The sequence below is a fragment of the Embiotoca jacksoni genome, unplaced genomic scaffold (assembly GCF_022577435.1).
Source record: "Embiotoca jacksoni isolate LCO1_2020_lvr unplaced genomic scaffold, fEmbJac1.0.p SCAF_42, whole genome shotgun sequence".
Taxonomy (NCBI): Eukaryota; Metazoa; Chordata; class Actinopteri; family Embiotocidae; genus Embiotoca; species Embiotoca jacksoni.
Window position 1 is genome coordinate 1,841,762 of NW_027185395.1, and position 27,376 is coordinate 1,869,137.

General features: G+C 43.2%; 1 protein-coding gene across 1 annotated transcript in view; it reads right to left on the reverse strand.

Annotated features, from left to right (window-relative positions):
• LOC138210036 (WD repeat-containing protein 7) overlaps positions 1-27,376 on the reverse strand; it is a 107,518-nt gene that overhangs the window by 59,365 nt on the left and 20,777 nt on the right. The window contains 9 exon segments of the mRNA XM_069168943.1: positions 2,966-3,089; positions 3,745-3,863; positions 7,514-7,636; positions 13,038-13,083; positions 13,085-13,136; positions 17,591-17,787; positions 18,047-18,340; positions 18,423-18,656; positions 25,408-25,622. Coding sequence (XP_069025044.1) covers positions 2,966-3,089; positions 3,745-3,863; positions 7,514-7,636; positions 13,038-13,083; positions 13,085-13,136; positions 17,591-17,787; positions 18,047-18,340; positions 18,423-18,656; positions 25,408-25,622 — 1,404 coding nt within the window.

The window sequence follows — 27,376 nt, forward strand, 5'->3', positions numbered from 1 at the left end:
ATGATGGATGGATGATGGATGGATGGATGATGGATGGATGATGGATGGATGGATGGATGGATGGATGGGTGGATGGATGGACGGACGGATGGATGATGGATGGATGATGGATGGATGGATGGACGGATGATGGATGGATGGATGATGGATGGATGGATGGATGATGGATGGATGGATGGATGGATGATGGATGGATGATGGATGGATGGATGGATGATGGATGGATGATGGATGGATGGATGGATGATGATGGATGGATGGATGGATGGATGGATGGATGATGGATGGATGATGATGGATGGATGGATGGATGGATGGATGGATGGATGGATGATGGATGGATGATGGATGGATGGATGGATGGATGATGGATGGGTGGATGGATGGATGGACGGATGGACGGATGATGGATGGATGATGGATGATGATGGATGGATGGATGGATGGATGATGGATGATGGATGGATGATGGATGGATGGATGATGGATGGATGGATGATGGATGGATGGATGATGGATGATGGATGGATGGATGATGGATGGATGATGGATGGATGGATGGATGGATGGATGGATGGATGATGGATGGATGGATGATGGATGGATGGATGGATGGATGATGGATGATGGATGATGGATGGATGGATGGATGATGGATGGATGGATGATGGATGGATGGATGATGGATGGATGGATGGATGATGGATGGATGGATGGATGATGGATGGATGGATGGATGGATGATGGATGATGGATGGATGGATGATGGATGGATGGATGGATGATGGATGGATGGATGGATGATGGATGGATGGATGATGGATGATGGATGATGGATGGATGGATGATGGATGATGGATGGATGGATGATGGATGATGGATGGATGGATGATGGATGGATGATGGATGGATGATGGATGGATGGATGGATGGATGGATGATGGATGGATGGATGATGGATGGATGATGAATCATTCCCAGTTAGACAATAAGTAGTAAAATAGAATACAAGTTTTTTTTTTGTCTATCTGACTTTACTGTAGGCGTGGCCTTCATTTTGGGGAGACCTGGTCTGAATCCTGAAATATATCCATCGTAATAAAAGCACTGGTGTATTGTGGACTGGTGCCTCATCATGTTGGAATAAAGAAACACAAATTTTAACATTCAAATAAAAACTGTAGCTTCAGGGTTTCTTGGATGGAAGAGGTGAGGGAGGGATGAGGAGAGTTTTGAAACCAGAACTGAGAGGTTGACTCACCCGGATTTAAAGGGAATAAAATGAGTTTCTAAGTTCAAAATGTGCAGTAATTACATATATATGTTAAACAAAGGAGAGCCTGAAGGTTCAGAGGATTCTCCAGAGGATTCGGCCCCGTTTCTGACTGCCGTGATATTCCAGGATTTCCAGGACCAGCAGGAGTCGTCTTACTGCCGCTTCCAGTCCCGCTGTGCAGCACACGGATCAGATTCAACGACCCTTTAACCTCCCTCTATCTCTCTGCTCCCTCCCCCTCCGTGCTCCCTCGTCCCCTGAGGTCACCGGTCCATCACTCCCACCCACCCACCCACCCCCACCTCCCCCCCTGCCTGCGGTACTGCTGTGGTAACACAACACTGACCGGTGCCCGTTCCTATGGCAACCGTTCCCCTGAGAAACCCCCAGCATCCTCAGCAACCACGGGGCTACTCCCGCGCGCGCGCGCGCGCACACACACACACACACACACACACACACACACACACACACACACACACACAACCATTTTAGAAGGCTGTTTCTAGTAAGAGAAGGTGGAGACTCACCTTCCTTCCCATCAGCAGGTCTAACTATAGACGGACAGGGAGGCAGGCCGGGGAATATACGGCACAGCAGACACACACACACACACACACACACACACACACACACACACACACACACACACACAGAGAGAGAGAGAACATAGTGTCTCATAAAGACAGTTGTACACGACCAGTTGGAGCTTTAGACCAATGGAGGGAGGTGTTTGGAAACATTTTGTGTCTCACACCCCTTCAATGGGCTGAGGGTCAACACTTAGATTTAGGGTACAGGTGTAGGACTAGAGGAGGGTCAGGTATGAAACTGCCGTGATGCTTCCTTCAAAGCGACACACACACTGATAATGGAGGACACGGAGGAGCTGCTGCTCTCATGACTCTCTGCAAGTGGATGTTCGTCACTGCATGAAGACAAATGGAGTTTTCAGAAGAGTTTGAAGTCATCAAGACAAAAGGCTGATAGACTCTGGGAGAGTTTAGTCCAGTTCATGAAATAAAGTGCAGCTGCTGTGGGAGCTTGACGAGATGACACCTCCAGGATGTGACGCAGTGATCGTGACACGTCTTCACGTCACCTGACACCAAAAACAGGACCACGTACCACTCACAACTTCAGTTCAGTGGAAAACCACAAAAAGTGTGTCGAGTCGAGCTGAGCCGGTTCACAAGATAACCTGATCACATGGTCAGCCTGACTGAATGAAGCGACTGCTCTTGCTTCAAGTCGACTGCCAGCGGTTACGTCACAGATTCAAGTGTTGTGCTAATCACTATAAAAAATGTTGTGAATCTCTGTCTGTGTTTGTACGTAATGTTTCTCATATCGGCACAGATTTGGGGCCATTTGGACAAGTGAGATGTTTAACTTGAGTAAACGTTAATGACGCTGCGCTGAGGAACTGATGCAGCACACGAGGAGGCCACAGACGCCTTCAAGGTCACTTCTCTCAAACACACACAACTCTGACGTGAACATCTTTCAGACGCCACAGATCTCCAGCACGGGGGCACAAAAAGTTCCAGACAACTTTGTTACTACGTACGAACACTCCCCAAGACATCAGCATGTTTCAGAGTGAGAAAAGAAACTGTCATCAAACAGAAACCAGCAGCAGCAGACACACATCTGTTGATCAGATACGACGCGGTGGGAGGAACTTACGGGAGCTGACCGTGTCCACATACTGAGGCAGGTACGGAGCCCACAGGTCGATGGTGTCCTTGCGTCCTGATTGGCCGATCCTTCTCAGCTCAGCCAATAGAAGAGCCTGTGCAGCCTCACGGACCTAAAACGACAAAGAGGAGACGTTATGGCTGTGGCTATAATGATCTTTATTTATTAGTCTTCAGGTGAGCAGCCGTGTCGGAGGTCATCACATCATTAAGATGAACATATCTTGTCATTTATGCCTCCAGTAATATTTCCATAAAAAATGAAAGCTGTTCTTGAGCCATTTTGTAGTAGAAGCATGAGTTCGGTTTCTTTTGAAAGAAAACACTGAAGTCTCTGTAGGTGTTACTGTTATACAAGTTTAAACTCACTGAAGTAGGAGTTTTTTTTACAGGCACTTGAGGCGACAGTATAAACTCTGATCTAGTCCAGATTAAAAGTTGATATACATAATAATACATAAAAATAATGTTTTACACATGTTTTTCTGAGGGTCTGTCCAGGCGTTTCCAAAGAAAATGCCCTTCGGGGAGATTTGGAGACATAAGTGATATGATGAAAAATGGATATAAAAAAAAAAATGAAAAATGGATGAAACTATTTTCAATATCACATATGAGCAGGATAAAGTTTCTAAAAAGGTCCATCTGGGTTTGTTTTCATGATTAATTATAGGGAAAATATTTCATCATGATGTTCAACAGCACATGAACATTAGATGATTTGTCGGAGCCGGTTGGGCTGCAGGTGTCAGCGTGGACGGTGCGTACCTCCAGGCAGCGGTCCTGCCATCTCCGGGCCAACATCTCCAGCAACGGAGGTCTGAACTTGTCCAGGCCGAGCAGGTCAGGAAGCATCACACAGTGCATGGCCGCCAGCTGGCTCCATCCTGCACACACACACACACACACACACACACACACACACACACACACACACACACACACACACACACACATATATACACAGTGAGAAAAGACGACAGGGAGGAGTCATGAACCCATTTATACACAAACTCTCACAAATGTCACTGCTGTCATATAAAAACTATGTTCTCAGCGTCTTCGTACTCCCTCAATATGAAAGTACTGCTGTGGTATCACTCCTCTCAGGACACTGTTTGGAAAGACAGAGTATAAATGCATATCTTAGATCAGCTGTGTGTATTTATTATGATAGTTTCCTCTCCTGGCAAAAAAAAAAAACATGTTTCCATACGACAGCAGTGACTTTCTAACATCTGTACAACTTTACACCGTCCTGATACAGAAACCACACCAACAACAGGTAAACAAAGGATGGTAATATTGTCGACAATATTATTTGCAGTCTTGGTTAGAGCAAAGAGAGACTTATTTTCTGCTAACCAGAGTCTGAGAACGTTTGATGGCATCAAACGAGTAAACGACAGATATACAGCACCGTCAGGTGGGTCGACAGAAAGCCTCGCAACGATACCTCGGCATGATGAATCTAAGTTTGTGTTATTTCACTCAGCTGTCCGGCACTGTGTGGTTTTACAGAGGAGAACATTAGAAAGCTTCGTAGGTTTTCAGAATAAAAGACACAGATGCTTCGAGTACACAGCTCGTTCTTTGTTGTCCTGCGTGACTCAGGAAGAAAACTAACATTCAAAATGTCTTGGTATCGCTTTCACAAATCTGGCTGCTAAAATAATGGCACATATCTATATTATAGATCAAACACCAGGGAAATATACACCAGCTTTCACATGTCTGTCACAAAAATCAAATGTTTCATTGATACGCAACATGAATCAGGCACCTTGTTCACATATATTAAGTCAATATATGGTTACCAGAGAAGATGCGTGTGTGAAAATGCACTCGTGTGATGGACACTGAATGGCTGATAGGTAGGAAAGAAATTTCAGGCGAATTTCTTTGCTGGGAGCAGCAGGAGAACTTACCTCGGCCAGAGAGACATACAGACAACTCAAACCGGAGCACGGGAATATTCTACGTAGAAGTTGACAGATTTACTGTGACGAGCTTCACCAAAATAAAATCTTCAAAAAGTTGACACATATACGTTTTATACCACAATGAAAAGAAGAATCAGTCAACCTCTACTGGAAACATGTGAATCACTGTCTTGCAGAAACCTCACATGTTAATAACACGAATCTGAATAAATTCTTTCATTAAAACGGTTCTTAAATTTCATGTTGCTTTCCACAACATTTCCTGTTTCAGGCTGTTCCTTCATTTCACGCCTGGAGAAGAAGCTCCTCTAATAATAGTTCTTGAATTACGAAACAAAAAGATGAGACTTTGGTGTGTGCTTCACTGGGTCATACAATTAGGATACTTTACTTTATGCCACAATAAAGACTAACGTTATTATAAAAAAAATTGAATTGTAATTATTGTTAATAATGATAATGAAGAATGCAGTCTGTTATTGTCTATTGCCAAAAACTCCAACTGTTGCTGCAACTATTTTTACTGCAGGAACAACAACAATGATCCCTGCTGCTGCTAACAGCAGCGACCACGACCGACCAGGACTCTTCCTGCTACAGCTTGAACTGCTGCTGCTACTAGTTATTTATTTTCATTTCTCTGTATTATTTATGTCCCACTGAGGTTGGAAACCTCTTTGCCAAGACAGCAGCATGAAAAAAACTGGTGGACAAAACAACACACTGTAAAGTCAAACAACAAACTACTAGATACTAAATATAATCGATCATGTTATTACAACAAGGCAAACAGTGGGCACATTTTAGTTTGACCTGTTTTATGATGATGGAAGTGGTGGAAGTAGAAAACATGAAGACATCTTTCCCATTATGGCTGCTGCTAATAACAACTATTATTGCTGTTGCTTCACCTATTACTACTGTTACTAACACGATCATAATAATAGGAAGACAACAAAGAAGACAGATTTGGTTTCTGCAGGGCAGTGTGATGTGAATAAACAGATTCACTACAGTTGCTGTTTAACTCTACAGAGAATATTTCCTGTACTAGGAGGGAACGAGTCTCCATGTGCATGCTTGCTGTTTCCCATCAGAAAGAAATAAGTCCTGACCAGCTCTGGAAACTAAAAGTTACCAGCTTTGAAAGGCGCTTAATTCCCCGACAAATGTGGAAGTGTTCAAATAATCTGAGAGCACATTTATCGTAAATCCAACATCCTGTTAAAAAAATAGTTTATAACAGTTAAAGGCTCCGAAATCGATACCAGAAAGACGAGAAGTTACAATAAAACTTAGAATGATTCAAACTAAACATGAGGTTTCATTCAGTCCTCTGTTTTTAACTTCAAAAGCAATTTTCACAGCATTATCACTCTACCAATTTTACAGTCAGATGGACGATGGAAGGAAAAATACATTTCAAACAAACGAAAAATTTCAGTTGTCGCAGAGAAAATTTAACTTTTTTGGGGGGTATTTGGTCTGTTTCAACTTTTTGTTAGTTTTTTTTTTTTTTTTCAGTGACAACCGGTGGAAATAGCAAGCATGCAAACAGTGAGCGCAGAGACATCAGGACATATGGACATTCAGACAGATGCAGGAAACAGTACATAGTTGCACGATACCGCCAACAAGTGACAAAAGACCAAAGACCAATTACATGGTAGAAAGACTGTCGTCAGTTCACTCTCAAACGAATCAGTTACAGCAAAGTCCGCTTCTTTGCAGATGACGCAACTCTTTATGTTGCCAAATTTCAGAAACTCCACCCGGGTGATTTACAGTGAAAACTGTTTCTGACATATTTGGCAGCTTCTGATGGAGTATTTGTTCAATTTATGGTGAGAAATCATTAAATTTGTAGCTGCTTGTCTAAAAAGGCCCAATTTCCACAAAACAGCCAATTACAAGGCAGAAGAAAGAAATATCAGGTAAAGATATGAGACAACAGAATGTTTTTTATTTGTGCTTGTACTGTTGGTTTGGTAATGTTGTGAATTACTGCAACCATTCTTTCTTTTTGTTTCTCTTAAAAATGCAAAGGGACTCAAGCAAACTAAATTCATTTTGTGTCACCAATTCAGATCCATTTCACAGATTTTACTCAACCAGTGTTTTTGCCAAGCAGCATTAGCATTAAAAGAAAATGTAAATTTCTGATTTCGTAGGATTGAAAGTGGACTGAACTCAGCTGTGACAGACGGACATATCAACAGACAGCGCTGTGGACCAAATCAAGGACAAAGACACTGCAGAAAAAACTGGAGCTAGACTCCTGAGATGAAAGCCTAACACGGGCTGCAGGGGAAAACTGGACTGATGCAAGAGAAGAGAAATGAGGTGACCGGCTCCAAGACGGAGAGGAAGAGGAAGAGGATTGGAGGATGTGAACTAAGGGGGGGAGAAAACACAGAAAGAGGAAAGCAGGGTGGATAAAACCTAAAATATTCAGATGGACTGAGAGAAGAAAATAAAAGACAGAAGGAGAGAAGGAGGAGAAGAAGATCTAGGAAGCAGAAGATCTCCAAAGACAGTTAAGGAACTGAAAAAAAAGACCTTCCCTAAACGCTACCCGTCAGTTCAGTCTGTACCTTCGTTGACTGAGAGGATGTTATGAGAAGCAGGGCCGGGACTGGGGCAGCCAGGGGCCCCCTGAGGGAGGCCCCCGGGGGCCCACGCAGCCCCAGCAGTGTTGGCTGTGGCAGCTACAGCAGCTTGTAAAGGAAGAGAAGGAGAGAAATAATCAAGAAGGAAAGAACAGGTTAGAAAGATATAAATATATACGATACCGAACGGAGAAAGGAGACAAGAAGTCGGGCAGCGAGGAGGAAGAACATGAAGTAAGAACACACCAACAGAAAAATGGAAACACGGAAAGGAAATGAAAGAAAAAGAAGTTTAAAAATAACAGAAAATTTGCTTCCAATGTTTTCTAACTGTCAAAATAAAACACCAGCGAAACAAAGATGACACTTCATGTCCCGGCGAGCTTTTGGTTGAAGAGATCAAATTCAGGAGTTATTTTGGAGAACTGCACCCAGAAAAACCAAAACTGACAAAACTCCTACGCTCACCAAGATTTCAGACTCTGGCTCGAACATTTTATTTAATGCACAACGATTAGGAGGAATTTTACTACATGGATGACATGTCTGTAAAAACAGTCAATCTGCAAGATAAAAATACGAAGCACGGATTTAAATTTTAGTGATGGAGATTCTGTTTGAGCCCAAAGTCTGAAAGCTTTAAACTGTGGAGATCAAATGAATCACGATGTCGCTTACTATTATAATTCACATTAAAGTAAAAACCACATCTCACACATACACAGTATGAGATACAATAAGTCATGACTTTTTTTTTTGTTACATACAAATCATACAATCTACATACTGGTTCCACAAAATCTGCAAAACGCAACAGGTGCACGTTCAAAAACTCAATAAACCAGTTTGACAGAGAAAACATGAAGCAAAGAGACGACAGAAAGAAAACACTTAAAGCGACGGGACGTCAGTTGGTGACGGAAAGTGAAAGAAGGTTTGAGTAGAGCGGAGTTGTTCCTCCAGAGAACAGGCAGCAGGCTGAAGCCATGCAGTGACCACGTGGAGGTGAAGAGAGACCGGACGAGGTGGAAGAGGAAGAAGAGGAAGAAGAGGAGGAAGAGGAGGAAGAGAGGAAGAGAGAGGAGAGATGAGGAGGAAACCAGAGACGGAGGATGTTGCTGAAGTCAGTCGACAGCAGTTCTCGAGCGTCGGTGCGCGAAGAAAACACAAATTTCAAACAAACATTTGCTGCATAAGGAGGATTGAATATAATTATGTCATCTGTTTTTAGGAAGTGGGCGGAGCCTAGCAGGACGATGCTCTCTAGACACGGCTTGGATGTTGGCGGTAACGTCGTAAAATATCTACACATACAGACGATACTCTGCTATTCATATCAAACCTGAGAATTCAGCGCCCACAAGTGAAAGAATGTAAATACCTGATGTTAATCTGGGGAATAACCAAGTTTAATTACTGCACTTAAATTAAAAAGTCTATAGTATATTAAATACTCAAAATGACAAAATCTGACCGATTTTAATCTTGGAAAAAAACCTTGCGATAAATCATTTAATGATCCTTTATTTTAAACTTTTCCAGTGTTTTATTGCCATCTGGCTGTTGATAAAAAGATACTGTTGTGGTTTAAAGTCCCAAAACCAGCCCGGCCCAACCACAGCTGTTCTGAACATTCATTCATAAAATATCTAACACTTGTTAAACTATAAAAACATGTATTGATTCGTATTTATTTAAATCACTGTTTAATTGTGAAGTGAGAAGAGCAAATCCCTTTAAAGGAATAAACGCTGAGTTTATCTTGAAGTCCAAACCCTCAGTACACTTACTACTTGAAAGTTAAGAACGTTATTTGTAACACAGCAGAGTTATTCGAAGGTTATGTTACTTAAATATTCTGGAGTTTGTGCTCTTTGATGCCCAAAACTACAGCAGTAAAATAATCACCGACGCCCTGACGGGAGTTTTATTAATACGGGACGAAAGACACAAACACAGAAAACTCTGGATGATACTTGCAAACTTTTCTGCATTAGTGTGAACATGATTGTAAAATAATAATCTGCAGACATCCTGCTGTCTGTGCTGCAGTGGATCAGACAGACCTCCTCTTTTATTACCATGTGAAAAGAGACGGTGAGCAGAGTGAACAAACTCATCTTCACAAAGCCTCTGACACACACACACACACACACACACACACACACACACACACACACACACACACACACACGCCAGCGCAGGAGTAGCGGGCTGAGCGGAGGTCATGGCCGAGCGTTCCCTCTGAATGCTGGTGAATAGAGGCGTGTGGCGTGAATAAGTCCACGTGCTTGTCACGCTTGGCCTCCATTAAGGCGTGACAATAGCACTAAAGCCCCGCCCCCATCCAACACCCGAGGGTGCCACTTATGGCACGTGTGTGTGTGTGTGTGTGTGTGTGTGTGTGTGTGTGTGTGTGTGTGTGTGTGTGTGTGTGTGTGTGTGTGTGTGTAGTTGGCAGATGGTGACGGCTGGTTAAAACGTCCCCGACAGCAGGATCCTCTCTGCAAAGAAACATCCAGAACTTCCAAAGTTTCTCCTTCTCTAGATGAAAATCCTCCTTTCTGTCTGCGTTTATGTTGTTTATTCTTGTCGTTCCAACTTACTGGATGTTTGTTTCCTCCAACTTTCTTCCTAGTTGCAGTTAAACCGTGATTACGACACACAGACGCACCCCGAAGTTACAAAGGAACCGAAGGAAACTGCAACACGAAATGTTGCCTCGTGAAATCAAATGACGTTCCTGAGATTCACAGAGGACAGATCCATGCTGGAATATTACCTCCGTACATAAGGATTTATGTTTCTTGATGTCATGTTCGGTTAATATTTGGTAGATAAACGGTCTGTCGTCCAAGAAGTGAACAGTAGAGAAGCGTTCAGCCTTCGTTCACACAGTTCAGACCAAAGATTCACGATGAGGTGAAACTCTGATTATTCTGTTCATGCACCAATGTTTGGCTCCAAGTTCTCCACCTTCTCCTTTATTTAATGTTTTTGGCTTTTCATCACTACTAAGAAGAAAAACTAAAATTACCCACAATCCTTTGCAGCAGAAGATACAGTGGGTACGGAAAGTATTCAGACCCCTTTCAATTTTTCACTCTTTGTTTCATTGCAGCCATTTGCTAAAATCAAAAAAGTTCATTTTATTTCTCATTAATGTACACTCAGCACCCCATCTTGACAGAAAAAAACAGAAATGTAGAAATTTGTGCAAATTTATTAAAAAAGAAAAACTGAAATATCACATGGTCATAAGTATTCAGACCTTTGCTCAGTATTGAGTAGAAGCACCCTTTTGAGCTCGTACAGCCATGAGTCTTCTTGGGAATGATGCAACAAGCTTTTCACACCTGGATTTGGGGATCCTCTGCCATTCTTCCTTGCAGATCCTCTCCAGTTCCATCAGGTTGGATGGTGAACGTTGGTGGACAGCCATTTTCAGGTCTCTCCAGAGATGCTCAATTGGGTTTAGGTCAGGGCTCTGGCCGGGCCAGTCAAGAATGGTCACAGAGTTGTTCCGAAGCCACTCCTTTGTTATTTTAGCTGTGTGCTTAGGGTCATTGTTTTGTTGGAAGGTGAACCTTCGGCCCAGTCTGAGGTCCAGAGCACTCTGGAAGAGGTTTTCTTCCAGGATATCTCTGTACTTGGCCGCATTCATCTTTCCTTCAATTGCAACCAGTCGTCCTGTCCCTGCAGCTGAAAAACACCCCCATAGCATGATGCTGCCACCACCATGTTTCACTGTTGGGATTGTATTGGGCAGGTGATGAGCAGTGCCTGGTTTTCTCCACACATACCGCTTAGAATTAACGCCAACAAGTTCAATCTTGGTCTCATCAGACCAGAGAATCTTATTTCTCATAGTCTGGGAGTCCTTCATGTGTTTTTTGGCAAACTCTATGCGGGCTTTCATATGTCTTGCACTGAGGAGAGGCTTCCGTCGGGCCACTCTGCCATAAAGCCCCGACTGGTGGAGGGCTGCAGTGATAGTTGACTTTGTGGAGCTTTCTCCCATCTCCCTACTGCATCTCTGGAGCTCAGCCACAGTGATCTTTGGGTTCTTCTTTACCTCTCTCACCAAGGCTCTTCTCCCACGATTGCTCAGTTTGGCTGGATGGCCAGGTCTAGGAAGAGTTCTGGTCGTCCCAAACTTCTTCCATTTAAGGATTATGGAGGCCACTGTGCTCTTAGGAACCTTGAGTGCTGTAGAACTTATTTTGTAACCATGGCCAGATCTGTGCTTTGCCACAATTCTGTCTCTGAGCTCCTTGGACAGTTCCTTCGACCTCATGATTCTCATTTGCTCTGACATGCACTGTGAGCTGTAAGGTCTTATATAGACAGGTGTGTGCCTTTCCTAATCAAGTCCAATCAGTTTAATTAAACACAGCTGGACTCCAATGAAGGAGTAGAACCATCTCAAGGAGGATCAGAAGAAATGGACAGCATGTGAGTTAAATATGAGTGTCACAGCAAAGGGTCTGAATACTTATGACCATGTGATATTTCAGTTTTTCTTTTTTAATAAATTTATACAAATTTCTACATTTCTGTTTTTTTCTGTCAACATGGGGTGCTGAGTGTACATTAATGAGAAATAAAATGAACTTTTTTGATTTTAGCAAATGGCTGCAATGAAACAAAGAGTGAAAAATGTAAAGGGGTCTGAATACTTCCCGTACCCACTGTACGTCACATCAACTGAGACTCCGAGAAAGTTGGTGGTGCTGAAGCTCCGCCCACAAAAGGAGGAAGAAGAAGAAGAAGCAAGAAATAGGAACAAGTACTAAAAGTAAAAAGGAATAGTATGCAACTTTGAAATTTTCTTCAGATTTTAGGTTTTAGTATAGTTGCACACAAAAATTAGAAAAGTGACATTCAGCTAACTTCAGATCTCAGAAGTAAAAGTTTGGAGACTTTTAGTTGGAAACAGCTGATGTTTTGTCTCTTTGTTCCCGACAGACGATGCGACGCCTTGCGATGACCGTCTGTGTTTTCAATATGAATCTTTCTACTTCTGGCACAAAGTGAGCCCATTAAAAGTGAACGTGTATTAGCCCAAAAAAACCTCCCCTCCAGAGTGCCAGTGAGCAAGGCAGCGCCGGGATCCAACCTCCATGAGACTGAGGACGTCTTTTGTTTGACTAAATTCACCAACTCAGTCAGTCTTTCAGGGATCAAACGCATTCGGAGAAAGAACCCAGATGGAAAGCTGTGTTCACAGGCAGGTTTGCAGTGAAGCTGAGGTTCAACACCTCCACCCCCCCCGCCCCCCCCGCCCCCCCCCCCTCCTCCCCATGTCAAAAACAACACAACAGCCCTTTAAAGACCCGCTGACCTCGGAAACAGCAGCAGCTTCCTCCTCTGATATTTTGGTTTCTTTTCTTGAACCCTCAGTGGGTTTTATTGCCGATGGGCTGCATTATCAGACCCCAGCCCCCTCCCTCCCCCCCGCAGGGCCCCAGGGGTGTGTGGAGCGAGCGCCCCCTCCTTTTGTAGTTACCTTGTTTGATCTGGGCCTGTAGCGCCGGGTTGGAGGGCTGGGGGGGGGGCGGCAGGCGTCCTGCGAGGAGTCTCCGGGGTTCCTCCTGGTCTGGGAGGCCTGGAGGAGGATCACAAAGAGGAGGCATGAAATATTAAAGGAGCAGGGAGGTGGGCGAGCACACACAGAGACACACACACACACACACACACACACACACACACACACACACACACACACAGAAACCAAAATACAAAGAAATACACTCATAGAAACACATACATATAAACAACAGGAGGTCACACACACAGGAGATAGAAAAGAAATGTGTGTGTGTGTGTGTGTGTGTGTGTGTGTGTGTGTGTGTGTGTGTGTTTTCTCAGGCTCCAACCTATTGAATTTTGGTTGGAGGACACAATCCTCCCCGAACAGACTGGAGGCGTCTAACTTTCGGAGACACACAAACACTTCCAATACAACAATCAATGGCGCGATCGATAACGGTTGCCAGGCAACAGATCACTGAGAGGAAGATCCACAGTTAAAAAAATGCCCCCCCCCCCCAAAAAAAAATCCTGCAAGTACATGAGAAATTAAAAAGAGATGAGATGAAATGACACTTTTCGTCCACGTGTTTAAAATTGAGCACAAAAGAATGATGAGTGACGCCGAGAGTTCCCGACGAGGTCCCCGAAAAAAATCAGACCGTCTCCTCCGAGTGGAAAAGAAGAACCAGGTCTGTATCTGGATCGGGCTGACATAAGAAACAAGCTTTATTTTAGATTTTTAGTTTTTGGCCCTTCAGATGTTTTCTTGTCATCCATCATGTCCTGATGAAGCCCGTTTGCTTCACGTGATTTTACCGCAAGAAAAGCGGTCATCAGAATCTGAGCTGAAAATTCAAACAAAACTGACTTTATTCATAAAAATATCTCCTCATTTCCAACCAGAGTCTCTGCTCCTGTTTTCATCACCAAATAAGGAGAAACAGGAAGTGACGGGGTTTGTGGGAAATGTGCTCTTCACATTAAAATGATCTAATTAAATGTTTATTATCAAAGGAAGTGATTCCATATTTATTGCTTTATCAGGAGGTGATTATAAAAACAAATCTAATTTTTCTTTCTCAACGTGCAATTTTTTCTAATTCCTGCAATTTTACCGAAAAAAACTCACTTAAAACTCCACAAATTAAATCAACATTTTTGAGTAAAATCCTCTGCAAAATCAAACATTCATGATCTGAACCATCAGAATAACATCAGAGTGGTAAGTGTGACGTGACTGAACGTACAGTTCACTTCAACTACCTTCAATGTTTTTTACCGAGTCTTTATCAGTTCCTGTTTTTATTTGTTCACTTGCACCAAAACCTCAAATGTAAAAAAACAACTCTGCAATGTTCAAATAATCCAAATAATCAAATAATAAGATCCACAATATATATATATATATATATATATATATATATATATATATATATACACACATACACACACACACACACACACAAAGAGACGCTGACACACACACACACACACACACACACACACATTCATCCGTGTGTCAATACAACACACAAAGTCTCAATCAAACACAAAATCATGAAAAAAATTTTACCAATAATAAATCTTTTTCCAAGTCTATCTCATTGTATTTATTGGAATACAAATATAATCGGTTTCATACTCTCTCCCTACAATGTCTGCATTACGAAGGGTCACCAAACCTGCTGTTTCTGCTGGTGTTCATGGGAATTATATTCGATATCAGCCGTTATCAGGCTGAATAAATTCAGTGTGCGGCTCATGATGTTTATCTTCTTGTATCTGCATGTGTAAAATATGGTGTGAGTTGGAAAACGAGGCTTAAGGCTCTTATCTAAATAAAATCTAAATCCATCCATTTTAGTCAAACTTGATTCAATTCAAATCCATGGAAGAAAAAATAAATAAATCTCATCATCTTTTTTCTTATTATTAGACATTCGCAGTTAAAGTGGTTAAAAGCTGCAAAGCCTTTTTTTTTTTATCAACTTCACGCATTAAAAGCTGCATTGAGGGACTGAAGCTGCTGGTGTGTGTGATATTGGAGGGTGTGTGTGTGTGAGTGTGTGTGTGTGTGTGAGTGTGAGTGTGTGTGTGTGTGTGTGTGTGTGTGTGTGTGTGTGTGTGTGTGAAGGAGGACAGGACGGGGTGCGTGTGTGTGTGTGTGTGTGTGTGTGTGTGTGTGTGTGTGTGTGTGTGTGTATTGGAGGGTGTGTGGAGATTAGCGGTCTGCAGTGAAAATGTTGAACATAATCCTCTGGAGGAGAAGAAAGTTGAACTAACCTGGCTGTTAGTGGAGAAAACCACTTCATGAATGTAAAATAAAGTAAGTGAGACAAATAACAGGAGATCAGTGAGAAAAGAGAAACTTCAGGGGGAGGAGCCGCTTGTGTGTTCTACAAAAAGGTGTTTTTTTAATAATTTTTCATAACGGCTTTTATTGTTTTTGTCACTGTTTTGTTATTTCTGTCAAACAGCTGGAGGAGGTGAAGAAGTGATGAAATACTAAAACACTAAGAGTTCTTTTCAAACTCCTGCACACACACACACACACACACACACACACACACATAGAGGAAGATTTTCCACCGTCATAAATGTGAGATGCGGAACATGAAAAAGCCAAAAAGAAAAACACCTTCAAATATTCACAAGCGGCGGTTCGAAGTGTCGGCGGCCGGACAGAAAATCTCTGCCGGAGTTTTATAAAGAAGTCTTCAAGCTTCTGTCTGTAGCCGCACAACCACCTGCTCTGATCAAAACACACCACAGAAGAAGAAGTAGAAGAAATAGAAGTAAAATTCTTCAAAAGTAAAACTCAGTGCTAAAATGTTAAAAACACGAGTCTTTGTTCATCAGATGTCTTTCTTCGTTCATCAGATATCTTTGTTCATCAGATATCTTTGTTCATCGATATCTTTGTTCATCAGATATCTTTGTTCATCAGATATCTTTGTTCCAACCAGACTGAGCTAGCTGATCAGTTTAGTGTTTCTATGTTCTGTATTTATTCAGTTGGAGACTAGAAATCCTCTCTGTTGCTAGGGTGGTTGCTAAGGGTCGGACTACTTCCTGGAATAGGAAACATTATATATGTTACATAAGAATCTACTGATGGGACTGGTTCTTAGTCATACCCCATGTGTTGCCATGGAAACAGAGATCGCACTCACAAAAAGTTGTATATTTAGAGAGTGAATTGCTCCACAATATGAGCACATGTAGATGACATGTTTGTATGATCATGATGTCACACTGGAGGGTGTTTTAACGTCATTATCGGTCCGGACCGATGCGGGCGCCGAGCTGTCATCATTGATTTTGGACTTGTATTAGACGGTCTCTCGCTCGGGCTTCATCCTGGGACGTAGAATAGTTGGAGTCGAGGTTGAGCTGTGACTTCACATGGATTCGGTTTGGATTGAGTTGAGATTTGCCGTGAACTCGGTTCAAGGACTTCGGACTCGATTCGAGACTTTGACTCAACTCTGGTTTTGAGACTTTTTTCATGTAAGACGTAAAACTGTGAAAAAAACTAATGAACAGAATTTCTATCTCACCTGTAATCATGTTATTTTAACCTGAGGTTGAACTGAGGTCACTGACTTCACATTTGTATTCTATTTTTAAGGTTAATATTCAATGAAGATAACTAATTATAGATAATAAGTATAAAATCAGGGGTTTTATAAAACCTCTCTCTCTCTCTCTCTCTCTCTCTCTTTCTCTCTCTCTCTCTCTCTCTCTCTCTCTCTCTCTCGCTCGCCCTCCCTGCCACCTTCATCCTTGAAGCAGAGCTGACGAAACCATGAAATGTTGTGTTGGTGTAACCTCGACCTCTGTGTTAAATCTTTCACAGCCCAATGAGAGCTCAGACAGACTAAACAATCAGCTTCACACACACACACACACACACACACACACACACACACACACACACACACACACAGTAGGTCTCTGTTTCTGAACTTTGGATTCAGGTTCTGCTGCAGCTTGTTTGGGTTGTTATTGTGTCTTCCAGCTGCAGCCGCTGAATACGGATCAGCTGTGTGTTCTTCTGCCGGCTGAATCCAGATGTGTTGAGCTGAAGTTCAGATTCTTTCAGATGCTTTGTGTCACCGTGAATTCTACGACTTTATCAGCTCTGTCCGAGGTGACAGGTTTACAAGTTGGACATGTTTGTTGTGAGTCTCTCCTTAACTGTGTGGATGGAAACTATCTCATTAATAATCATATAGTTTTGTGCACATTTCAAATAATACTTTTGCTTGAATTGCACACGACCCAGTGGTCCCAACGCCACATGGAGGTCAGGCGTTGATGTTGATCATGTTTTTAACTGGAAGGATTTCCTCTCCAGCTCTGTGCATGTCGACGGACCGCCTTGGTGAAAATTCAACCAATAATTCAAGCTCTGATGTGGTCGTACCAACCCAGACAATTGAAGACTTTATTTTTGTCAAATTGTGTGTGTGTGTGTGTGTGTGTGTGTGTGTGTGTGTGTGTGTGTGTGTGTGTGTGTGTTACCTGGTCGGTGCTTTCTTCATGTGCTCCCCTACGAAGGTGGCGTTGGTCATGCCCATCAGCGTGTTGGCCAGCGAGATGACGGACAGGAGGTGCTGCGTGGTGACGGCCCTCGACACGCCGTACGTCCCCTTCCCCACGATCTCCGACAGCGTGAGGTTCAGACCCATCGCCAGGGACAACTGACGCAGCAAGGACTCCTGGGAAACGGAGGCAGACGAACAGGAATCACAATCTTCATTATTTTTATCCTTTTGTTTTCATATCATCTATTCATGGTGGTTTGATTATATCGGTTTTTTTGTCCCTCCTAGCTTATGTGGGAATTGTTGGTTTCTCTGTATAATATTGTAAAGTCTTGCTGTCAAGACTTTAATGTGTTAAGTTCCATGAAATAACCTGTGCAGTGATTTGGCGCGATATAAATAAAGTTGAATTGAATTGAATATGCTGTGTGACCTTGAAGGTGGGCAGCATCAGGGACATGTGACCTCCTCTGGAGATCAGGCCGAAGGAGATGGGGCAGTGCGGTCTGAGCATGCCCAGTCGCTCCAGGCAGATGCCGTCCAGCTGCTCGTTGAGGCCCCAGGCGTGCAGGCAGGACATGAAGAGCTTGGCCGTGTCCATCGTCAGGTTGTACTCCAGCAGACTCAGAGACTTGGACTTCTCCTCGCGCCTCCTCATCTCCTCCTCCTCCTCCTCGTCTTCGTCCAGCAGGTGCTCTTTGATGGTCTCCTTCATCGTCTCCTTCACCTGGTTTTAAAAGACATTAATTTATAAGCTGATAAAAAAAACTTGCAGATTCTTTTCTTTTCTTTTCTGCATGTTCACAGACCTGTTTGAATATTTTATTGGCCAGGAAGGAGCCGCCCTTGTCGGCGCCGGCCTGGCTCTTCTGCAGCGTCTCCGGGGACACCAGCGTGGGGTTCGGTCTCTGGGCCTCCTCCGTCAGCAGCTGGATGATCACCGCCTCCACGTCGAAGAAGAGCACGTGCATGTCGGGGTCCGTCAGGTTGGTCTTCATCGCCTGGACCACCAAGGCATTGTGGGAGTATTTTGGCAGGTTGCCCTGGAGGACAGAGATCTTTGTTAAAAAATATAACTTGAAGGCAGCAGTGACGGAGCTGTGAGCGGACACGTCTTATTCATATATTCATACATTGTTTCATATAACATGTAATATAATGTAGTTTCTACTTGTTCTAGTTCTATTAAATGACCCATTTGGTGAAGTCGGGTCTCTTTTGGTCCTTTTTGGTCGCTCCGAGCACCCGTACCGTAACACCACGGATAGTCACGCACTTACAATCCTAGAGGAGGCTAGCTGGACCGGTTTGGTTTGAACACATGACTCGGAGCTAAAATGTTGAAAACACATGAGAACATGGATATCTTTGTTCATCAGATATCTTTGTTCATCAGGTATCTTTGTTCATCAGGTATCTTTGTTCATCAGATATCTTTGTTCATCAGATATCTTTGATCATCAGATATCTTTGTTCATCAGATATCTTTGTTCAACAGATATCTTTGTTCATCAGATATCTTTGTTCATCAGATATCTTTGTTCCAACCAGACTGAGCTAGCTGATCAGTTTAGTGTTTCTATGTTCTGTATTTATTCAGTTGGAGACTAGAAATCCTCTCTGTTGCTAAGTGGTTGCTAAGGGTCGGACTATTTCCTGGAGTAAGGGAGATCGCACAAACTAAAAGTTGTATTTTGATAGTGAATAGCTCCACAATATGAATACAGTTTGATTACATGTTTTATTTAGTTGATAACTTGGTGAAAAGTGCCTCGGTCCTGACTGCATCACTGTCGTCCCAATATTTGACGTTAAAGCACAACCTGCTTAAAACATCTCATAATTTCTTCATCTGCTTCAGTTGTGGTCGTTATGATGAAAGCAAACAGCTGCCGACTTCAACATTCAGCACAAAGAAGAGCAACACGACAGTACTAACACTCCTTTTAGCTTTGTTTTGGTCTCCACCAACCACTAATATAAATGTCTGACTCCTCAGCTGCTGATTCTTCCCCTTTCTTCAGCCTCTAGTTGGAGTAGCTCTCGAACAGCTGCTGGAGGTTAGGTTGATGACATCACTGAGACCCAACCGGACAGAAAATGTTCTGTAAAACCAAAACTATGAGCTTAAAGAGCCTAAAAACAGGAGACACGGGATTTTCAGCAACACAACTAAAATCGAGTTGTCCAATCTGCCATCCATTCAAACACACACACACACACACACACACACACACACACACACACACACACCATCAAGCTGTAATTGCCACCAATAGGAGTGCGGCTCGATGTTAACTGCGTTAGAGTGGCGGCGGTGTGAAGGCAGCAGTAAGCAGAGCGCTGCTGTTTGTTTCCGTCTTAATGAGCCGGTGACGGCTGCGATTGTGTTCCCGATACTCCTCTTACTGGGAGAAAAACTATTTAGTTTTATTTATTGGTCATCTTGCAATTAAAAATCTTTCATAAGCTATTGTCTATGACAACAAAACTTAGGTTACGGATGATATGTGTAGAATTTGTGCTGACGAGGCATTATTCAACATCGCCGAGGCGCTTATAATGTTTATAAATCAGACAGATTAACTCTATTTGTTTAATTTTATGCATTTTATCTGTTCTTATTCATCTAATTTCTTTTGTACATGTAAATGTAAATTGTATGTGAAACACTGCATGTACTTTTCTTGCTGTGAAGCACTTTGAGCTGCATTTCATGTATGAAATAAAGTTTATTATTATTATTATTATTATTATTATTATTATTATTATTTTGATAGCAGGTGGCAGATTGTTTAACTGACCAAGCAATATTTTCACCTCAGCTTTTAATATTATTTGTGGATTTCATTTATTGAACATGGTTGTGTTACTTGGTAAAGTTTACATATTCAACTCCTCATAAAAGTTGACTTTAAACTCCAAAAACATTTTTTATTAATTCTGAAACCAAAGAACTGGAGTTTGACACACAGACACACACACGACATCACAGCTTTGACAGGAAAGTCTTCCCTGAGGGTTGTCATGTCTCTGTGTGTGTGTGTGTGTGTGTGTGTGTGTGTGTGTGTGTGTGTGTGTGTAAATTGGGCTTGAAAACCTTGCAAGTATTACAGGCAAATGTGGTTCCTTTTGATTCCTACTGTGGTTTAACTCCTTTCCAGGTGATGAATCCAGCCGGTGAAAGATGGCCGACATGTTTCCTACAAACACTGAACTCAACGAACACAGAACATTTGTGTTTTCTTCTCTAACACGACATTTGTGCCTCATAACTGTGTTTCTCAGTGTCTGCTGGTGTGTGTGTGTGTGTGTGTGTGTGTGTGTGTGTGTGTGTGTGTGTGTGTGTGTGTGTGTGTGTGTGTGTGGACCTGCCTGTGTGTATTTTGGTGGAAAAACACTGCCATCTAATGGCAAACACCCACATTACACCCACTATCACACCCACTGATAATCACACCTGCTGTACATCGTTGGAGGGTTTTTCTGATTGACCAGAAACGAAATTCAAAAGATATTAAGTGTTTGTTATTTTTCATTAATGTGGTGCAGAAGTCTGAGAGCACACAGAAAGTCCTGGAAATAGTCCTGGACTCATCTGAGGCTCGTTCAGGTCGATCGACCTGCAGTCATTGACCACCTGATAGAAATATGATAAACACTGCTCCATGAGTGAAACACGGCAGCAGAACTAAAGAGGAAGTGTGTGAAGTGTTGTGGAGCGCTGCAGCCGTGTGAAGCAGCTCAGATCAAACCAGCTCATGATGCCGCCTGCGACTGCAGTTTGAGAAATGTGAGGCAGAATTAGTTGGTGTTTGTTTCTGCCAATTAAAGGAGACGTCACCTCCTGTACACGAAGGAAGTGTTCTGGAAAAAGATGGGAAACAATCGGGGCAGAGGTCCTGTCTCAGGTTCAGGGGCAGAAATTTGCAGAATCTCCCTGGTTATTCTGTTCAAGTAAAATTTGTCTCAGTTTTTGCCATTTAGTCACAACTGTCACTCTTCTCATCCATATTTGAAGACGCTGCATATTATAATAAACGCTGGAAAGGTGTTTGAAAGCCAGCAGTTCTGAGAGTACTGAGAGTGGTAGCTGTGGAGATGTGACATCGTCTGGTTGCTGTGGAGACGTGACATCGTCTGGTTGCTGTGGAGACGTGACATCGTCTGGTTGCTGTGGAGACGTGACATCGTCTGGTTGCTGTGGTGTAAAACATGCAGGTTTCACTCCGCTGAGAACTGGTGACAGTGAGAATTGTAAGTTCATAAGATCGTAGAGTCAGAGATCTTTGGTCTGAAGTGGGCTGAGAGGAACTCCAACGGAAGTGATCCTCTCACCGTCAGCTGATCGATACGGCGAGCTGTGTTCACCGAGAGGCAGAAAAGAAACTTCATCACAGACAGAATTTACTAAATAATGAACATGAGACTCCAGTCAGCTGTAGAGGAGCGTTGGAGTCTCTGAACTGATTCTCAGGAGGAGAAACGTGGAGAAACACGTGAAGTAGGACGTCAGGACGGACAGACTTCATGTTTACGGGTGAACCCCAGTTCTGAGAAAGTCTCATCATGCCAGCTCGTCCAAATATGGTCACTTCCTGCTCCGAACCAGCAAGATGGTGACAGACAGAATCTGAACTGGAGGCTTCATAACGTTCACAAACCAACGATGACATCACTGATGGTTGATGACATCACTGATGGTTGATGACATCACTGATGGTTGATGACATCACTGATGGATGACGGTTGCAGCATATTGTAACAGACCGACAGACCCCCCACTTGTTTTGTTTATTAACGGTCGCCTGAGAGTGACGTGGGGAAGTCAAGCCTTTGTGATTCGGTGAGGATAAGTCGGTAGTGGGAAAGGCAGAAGTACGGAGAAGAAGAGAAAAAGAAAAGAGTCCGGCGAAACAGGCTCCTGATCGGCGGGAGGTTGGCGTCGTGAAGTGGAGGCAGTGAATCCCTCGGGACTACGACAGCTGAAGGGACGCTGCAACCGGACCTCGGAGAGACACTTACCATCCGTGGAAAAGTACGCGTGGAAAAGTAAGCGCTTGACTGACAGCTGACTGACGGTATCGTGCCGGTATAGCTGACTCACCCCTGACAGACAGACGGACGGACGGACGGACGGACGGACGGACTGACTGACTGACTGACTGACTGACTGACTGACGGACAGACTGACTGACTGACTGACTGACTGACAGACAGAGTGACGGACAGAGTGACGGACAGACTGACTGACTGACAGACAGAGTGACGGACAGAGTGACGGACAGACTGACTGACTGACTGACTGACTGACAGACAGACAGAGTGACGGACTGACGGACAGACTGACTGACTGACTGACAGACAGAGTGACGGACAGACTGACTGACTGACTGACAGAGTGACGGACTGACGGACAGACTGACTGACTGACTGACTGACAGACAGAGTGACGGACTGACGGACAGGCTGACTGACTGACAGATTGACTAGTGCGACCATCATCTCCTGTTTTGGGGTGGATTATATGTGGTTTTGCCATATTTTGTTTTTTCTTGGACATATCCTGAAGTGGACTCTTTTTGTTGGCGGTTGTCCTTTTTTATTTTTTCTCTCATTTAACTGATATTTTTCCGTCTCTTCTCTTGGGAAAATAAAAGAGACTGATTGGTAAGAACTGTGCATCTCCTGTGGTGTTTTGTCATTGCTCAGGATTGAAAGATGTCTATTTTTTGTTGTATGGTACTTTTACATGGAAAAGTCTTTTTAGGTTATGTGAGGGTAACGTGAGTTATTGTTCATACCTCCTTTGAGTTGGCTTAGTTCGTTTAATTTCAATACGTTATTGTCAGGGTTCTCCCTGGCTGGCACCCCGGGATCAACAATACAAAAATTGTAACATTAAGCCGTCACAATATGACCAATTGAAAACATGGCAGCTGCTCTTCAACGTCCTTTTCGATGTCATGTACGACATTAATTTACTGAGCAGAAAATCCTCACATTTTAAAACATTGAGTTTTTAAATTTTTAGCTCATTAAATGACTGAAACCACGAAACACTGATCCTCTGATTAACTGTCCAAAATGTTGGATGTCCAACAGTTTACATTTTTTCTCCTTGTGACACAAAACACATTCACAGATCAGCACATTCAGCAAAAAACGCCAGAGGACAAACTCAAAGTCACACACACACACACACACACACACACACACACACACACACACACACACACACACACACACACACACAAATCTGAGCAACAAACAAACACCAGCTGTAAACACAGAGGAAAGCCTGGAGCTGGCTGGGTGTAATGTTTGGGTTGATAGTCTGACATTTCATGGTCCTTATCCGTCATTACAAACAACAGGGGAGAACACACACACACACACACTTATACACACACACACACACACACACAGCGGGGACAGTGGGAGGTTTAGAGCCATAATTTGAGTAGATATGAGGCAGAAAGGAGAACAACAGTGATCTCCTTCGGATGGAGCGTGGAGGAAAGATTGCAGCTGTTGTGTGTTGGCCTTTTCAGGAAAGAGCTGTGATTACGGGCAGTTATGGCAGGAGAGCCCCGGGAGACACCGGCAATAAAACCAACACACAGAGGAGGAAAAAAAAACAGATAACACAAAGGTTATCTGGTGGAAGAAAGAGACCGAAAAGGACAAACGCTGCAAGATTGGAGGCTGAGCTGAAGGCCTTCAGAGGGAACCTGTAAAAGTCAAACTGTACCAGCAGCTCAACTAAACGCAGTTCAGACACTAAATAATTCAGAGCGTTTGTTTTCCGTGCTGGGAGGCCCGTGTGGGCGGAGTTTTCTCTGTCAGGACGGATCACATCATCTGAGTCTAAGAAGTGAACCTCTGATCTCCTAAAACTAACACATCCACCACTGAAAGGTTACGGAGACGTCCTGTGTGAGATCATGTTTAACACAAAGTCCTTTAACTGTCACATCCTGTTGGTTTGTGGAAAACATTCAAATAAAACTGATTTGAAACCAGTCGTTCTTCATTTAGTGGACGAACTGTCGCTTAGAAAACTTTATTTCAGAGATCACTTCACTCGATATTCAAACGTACATCACATAAAAAAAGTCAATAAAGACGTGAACACTGGACGGCATCGTGTCGTACAGATGTTCAGATCAGAGTCCGTTTGGAAAGCTGCAGGATTTTTGTTTTGTTTCTATTCATTCACTGCTACGTTCGTTATTGGACTGAGGATCGAGATGAATGCATTTCCTTCTTGGATATGTCATACAAACTGGATGGAAATATTCTTATTGAGATATAAAGCGGCAAAAAGAAGAAAAAGAGAGTGGATACTAAAAGGCTGCTAAACTAACTATTATTGTAATTTTAGCGACATTATGTGGAAATCTGCTGAGTCATCAGAAGATCAAACAGAAACGTGACTCAAACTCAAAGAAAAAACATCGGATTTTAACTTGAACTTAAAACCTCTAAAGATACTCAGACTGAACAAACTCTCCACATCCTCTTTATGTAGTTTAGCTTTTTACCTTTATGACATTTCACACACACACACACACACACACACACACACACACACGCACACTCACACGCACACTCACACGCACACTCACACTGGCTGGACTGTTGACCTTTGGTTCGTTTCCAGCAGAGTTTTAATTGGTCTCTGACTTCAGCCAGCTATCTGAGCGATATGACCAGTGTGTGTGTGTGTGTGTGTGTGTGTGTGTGTGTGTGTGTGTGTGTGTGTGTGTGCGCGTTGCCGGTCGTCCTCACCTTGTCGGCGTTGTCGGCAGCCAGCAGGTTGGTGGCGAGCGTCTGCAGCTTGTGCTGAGCCATGTTCTTCAGCGCCGCCAGGCTGCGGCGGGTCATCGCCTGCTTCAGGTTCACCGCCGAGTGGCTCAGAGCGTCCACGGTGGCCGGAGCCAGCTCGTCACAGGCGTTCAGGATCTCCACCGCCGTGATGCCCATCACACAGCGGTCCAGCGCTCCTGGGAAATAAAACACACACAAACAAGTCAACAAACCGCACAACAAGATACAGACAAACAAGCAATTGTTATTGATATTACTAATGAGATTATAGTTTCTGACCACGTCCACGACAGACTTCCAGTTGGAAATGATCTTTTTAAAGACTATTTTCACGTGTACTTTGTGTCTTCAAATGAAGCCACAAAGTACACGTGAAAATAGAGTACTTCATTTGAAGGCACAAAGTAAATGTAACCTGACTGCACCACAGGCCTGTCAATCAAACCGACACGCCCCCAAAAACAGGTCTTTCTGAATCTTATTTTCTAACTAATATATGTTGGAGACGATGCAGAGAGTTGCTTAGATTTAAAAAGTGGATTCGTCAACGACACTTTGTGACACAGAGAAACAACCAGTATCATCAGAAAGGGAAGATTCTGCTGTTTATTTTAAAATGATGAATGTTTTGGCGCAAATCTGGACTTCAAAATATTCAACCGTGAAGCAGGAGTTTGAAAATGGGAGAATACATTTTCAAAGTTATATTCCTCTGTGTACCAAAGTATTGTTAATGTCATAAGATGAAAAGTCTGACTATCATTAGTTAGACTCTGGTTCCTCTCTGTTTTATGATGATATATGTTTCGTATCTACGTAATGACTGAATCACTTGACGTAAATTCAACATTACCCCCCCCCCCCTGGGACGCCCCGCTGCACCGAGAGTTTTCTCTCTCTCTGTTCTTACCCTTGACTTCTCCTTCTATTCATATCAATCTGCACATCTCTCTGTCTCACAGTCTCCTGCTCTGCATGTCTCATTATTATCATCATTTACTGTCTCTTGAATAGAATTCAGGTCACAGACCGTCTCCACCTCAGAGAGACGAGAGCTTCAGAGAGACGTCAGTAGAGCCGACGTCAGGACCGGCTCGGGCACTGAGTGAGGAGAAGTGGCACCCTTCTACCTGTGTGTGTGTGTGTGTGTGTGTGTGTGTGTGTGTGTGTGTGTGTGTGTGTGCGTGCGTGTGTGTGTGTGTGTGTGCTGAAGGCCTGTGAGCCCTATTACATGTCCAACGCCTGAGTACACACACCTTCCTTAATTTCACACTTAGCTACCCTGCAATCTCCCAGAAATACAGCTCATTCAGGACACACACACACACACACACACACACACACACACACACTAGAGTGTCATCATTCAAGCTAATGTTACCTCTATACCCTGCCACACATTTACTGCTAATTGTGTTGTCTTAGTAGTGGCTGAACAGCCACTAGGGGGCGCTGAGGAGGCAGAGCTGTTTCTGAAGAGAGCGAAATGGATAAATAACACATCATATTTAACAGAAGTGTTTCCATCAGTATTTCCAATGTTTGAAGTTTGGTTGGTGCTCTTTTTGAATGATGTCATCTTGTTGCCTCCTGCTGTGGTTTAAAGGTCACCAACTGTTTATCTCTTAACTTCTGATATTTGACCGACCGCGTTTCAATGAGCATCTATTGACGTGAACGTCGTTAACCGCCAAATGAAAAAGGAGGAGCAGTAACTCGGACGAGGCCATTTGTCGTATTTGCAGACAAAAGGAGGAAATTAGAGATAAGATGCTAATGCCACAAATCTTAAAAATTCCTGAACTTGCCATTTCCTTATGTACATGACATTGATGTTGCGATGGGTTTACGAGTCAGAGGGCATCTGTAGATCAGTCATCGGTTCACAGACAGTGAGTACAGTCTGTTCTTGGTCTCTACACAGGAAGAG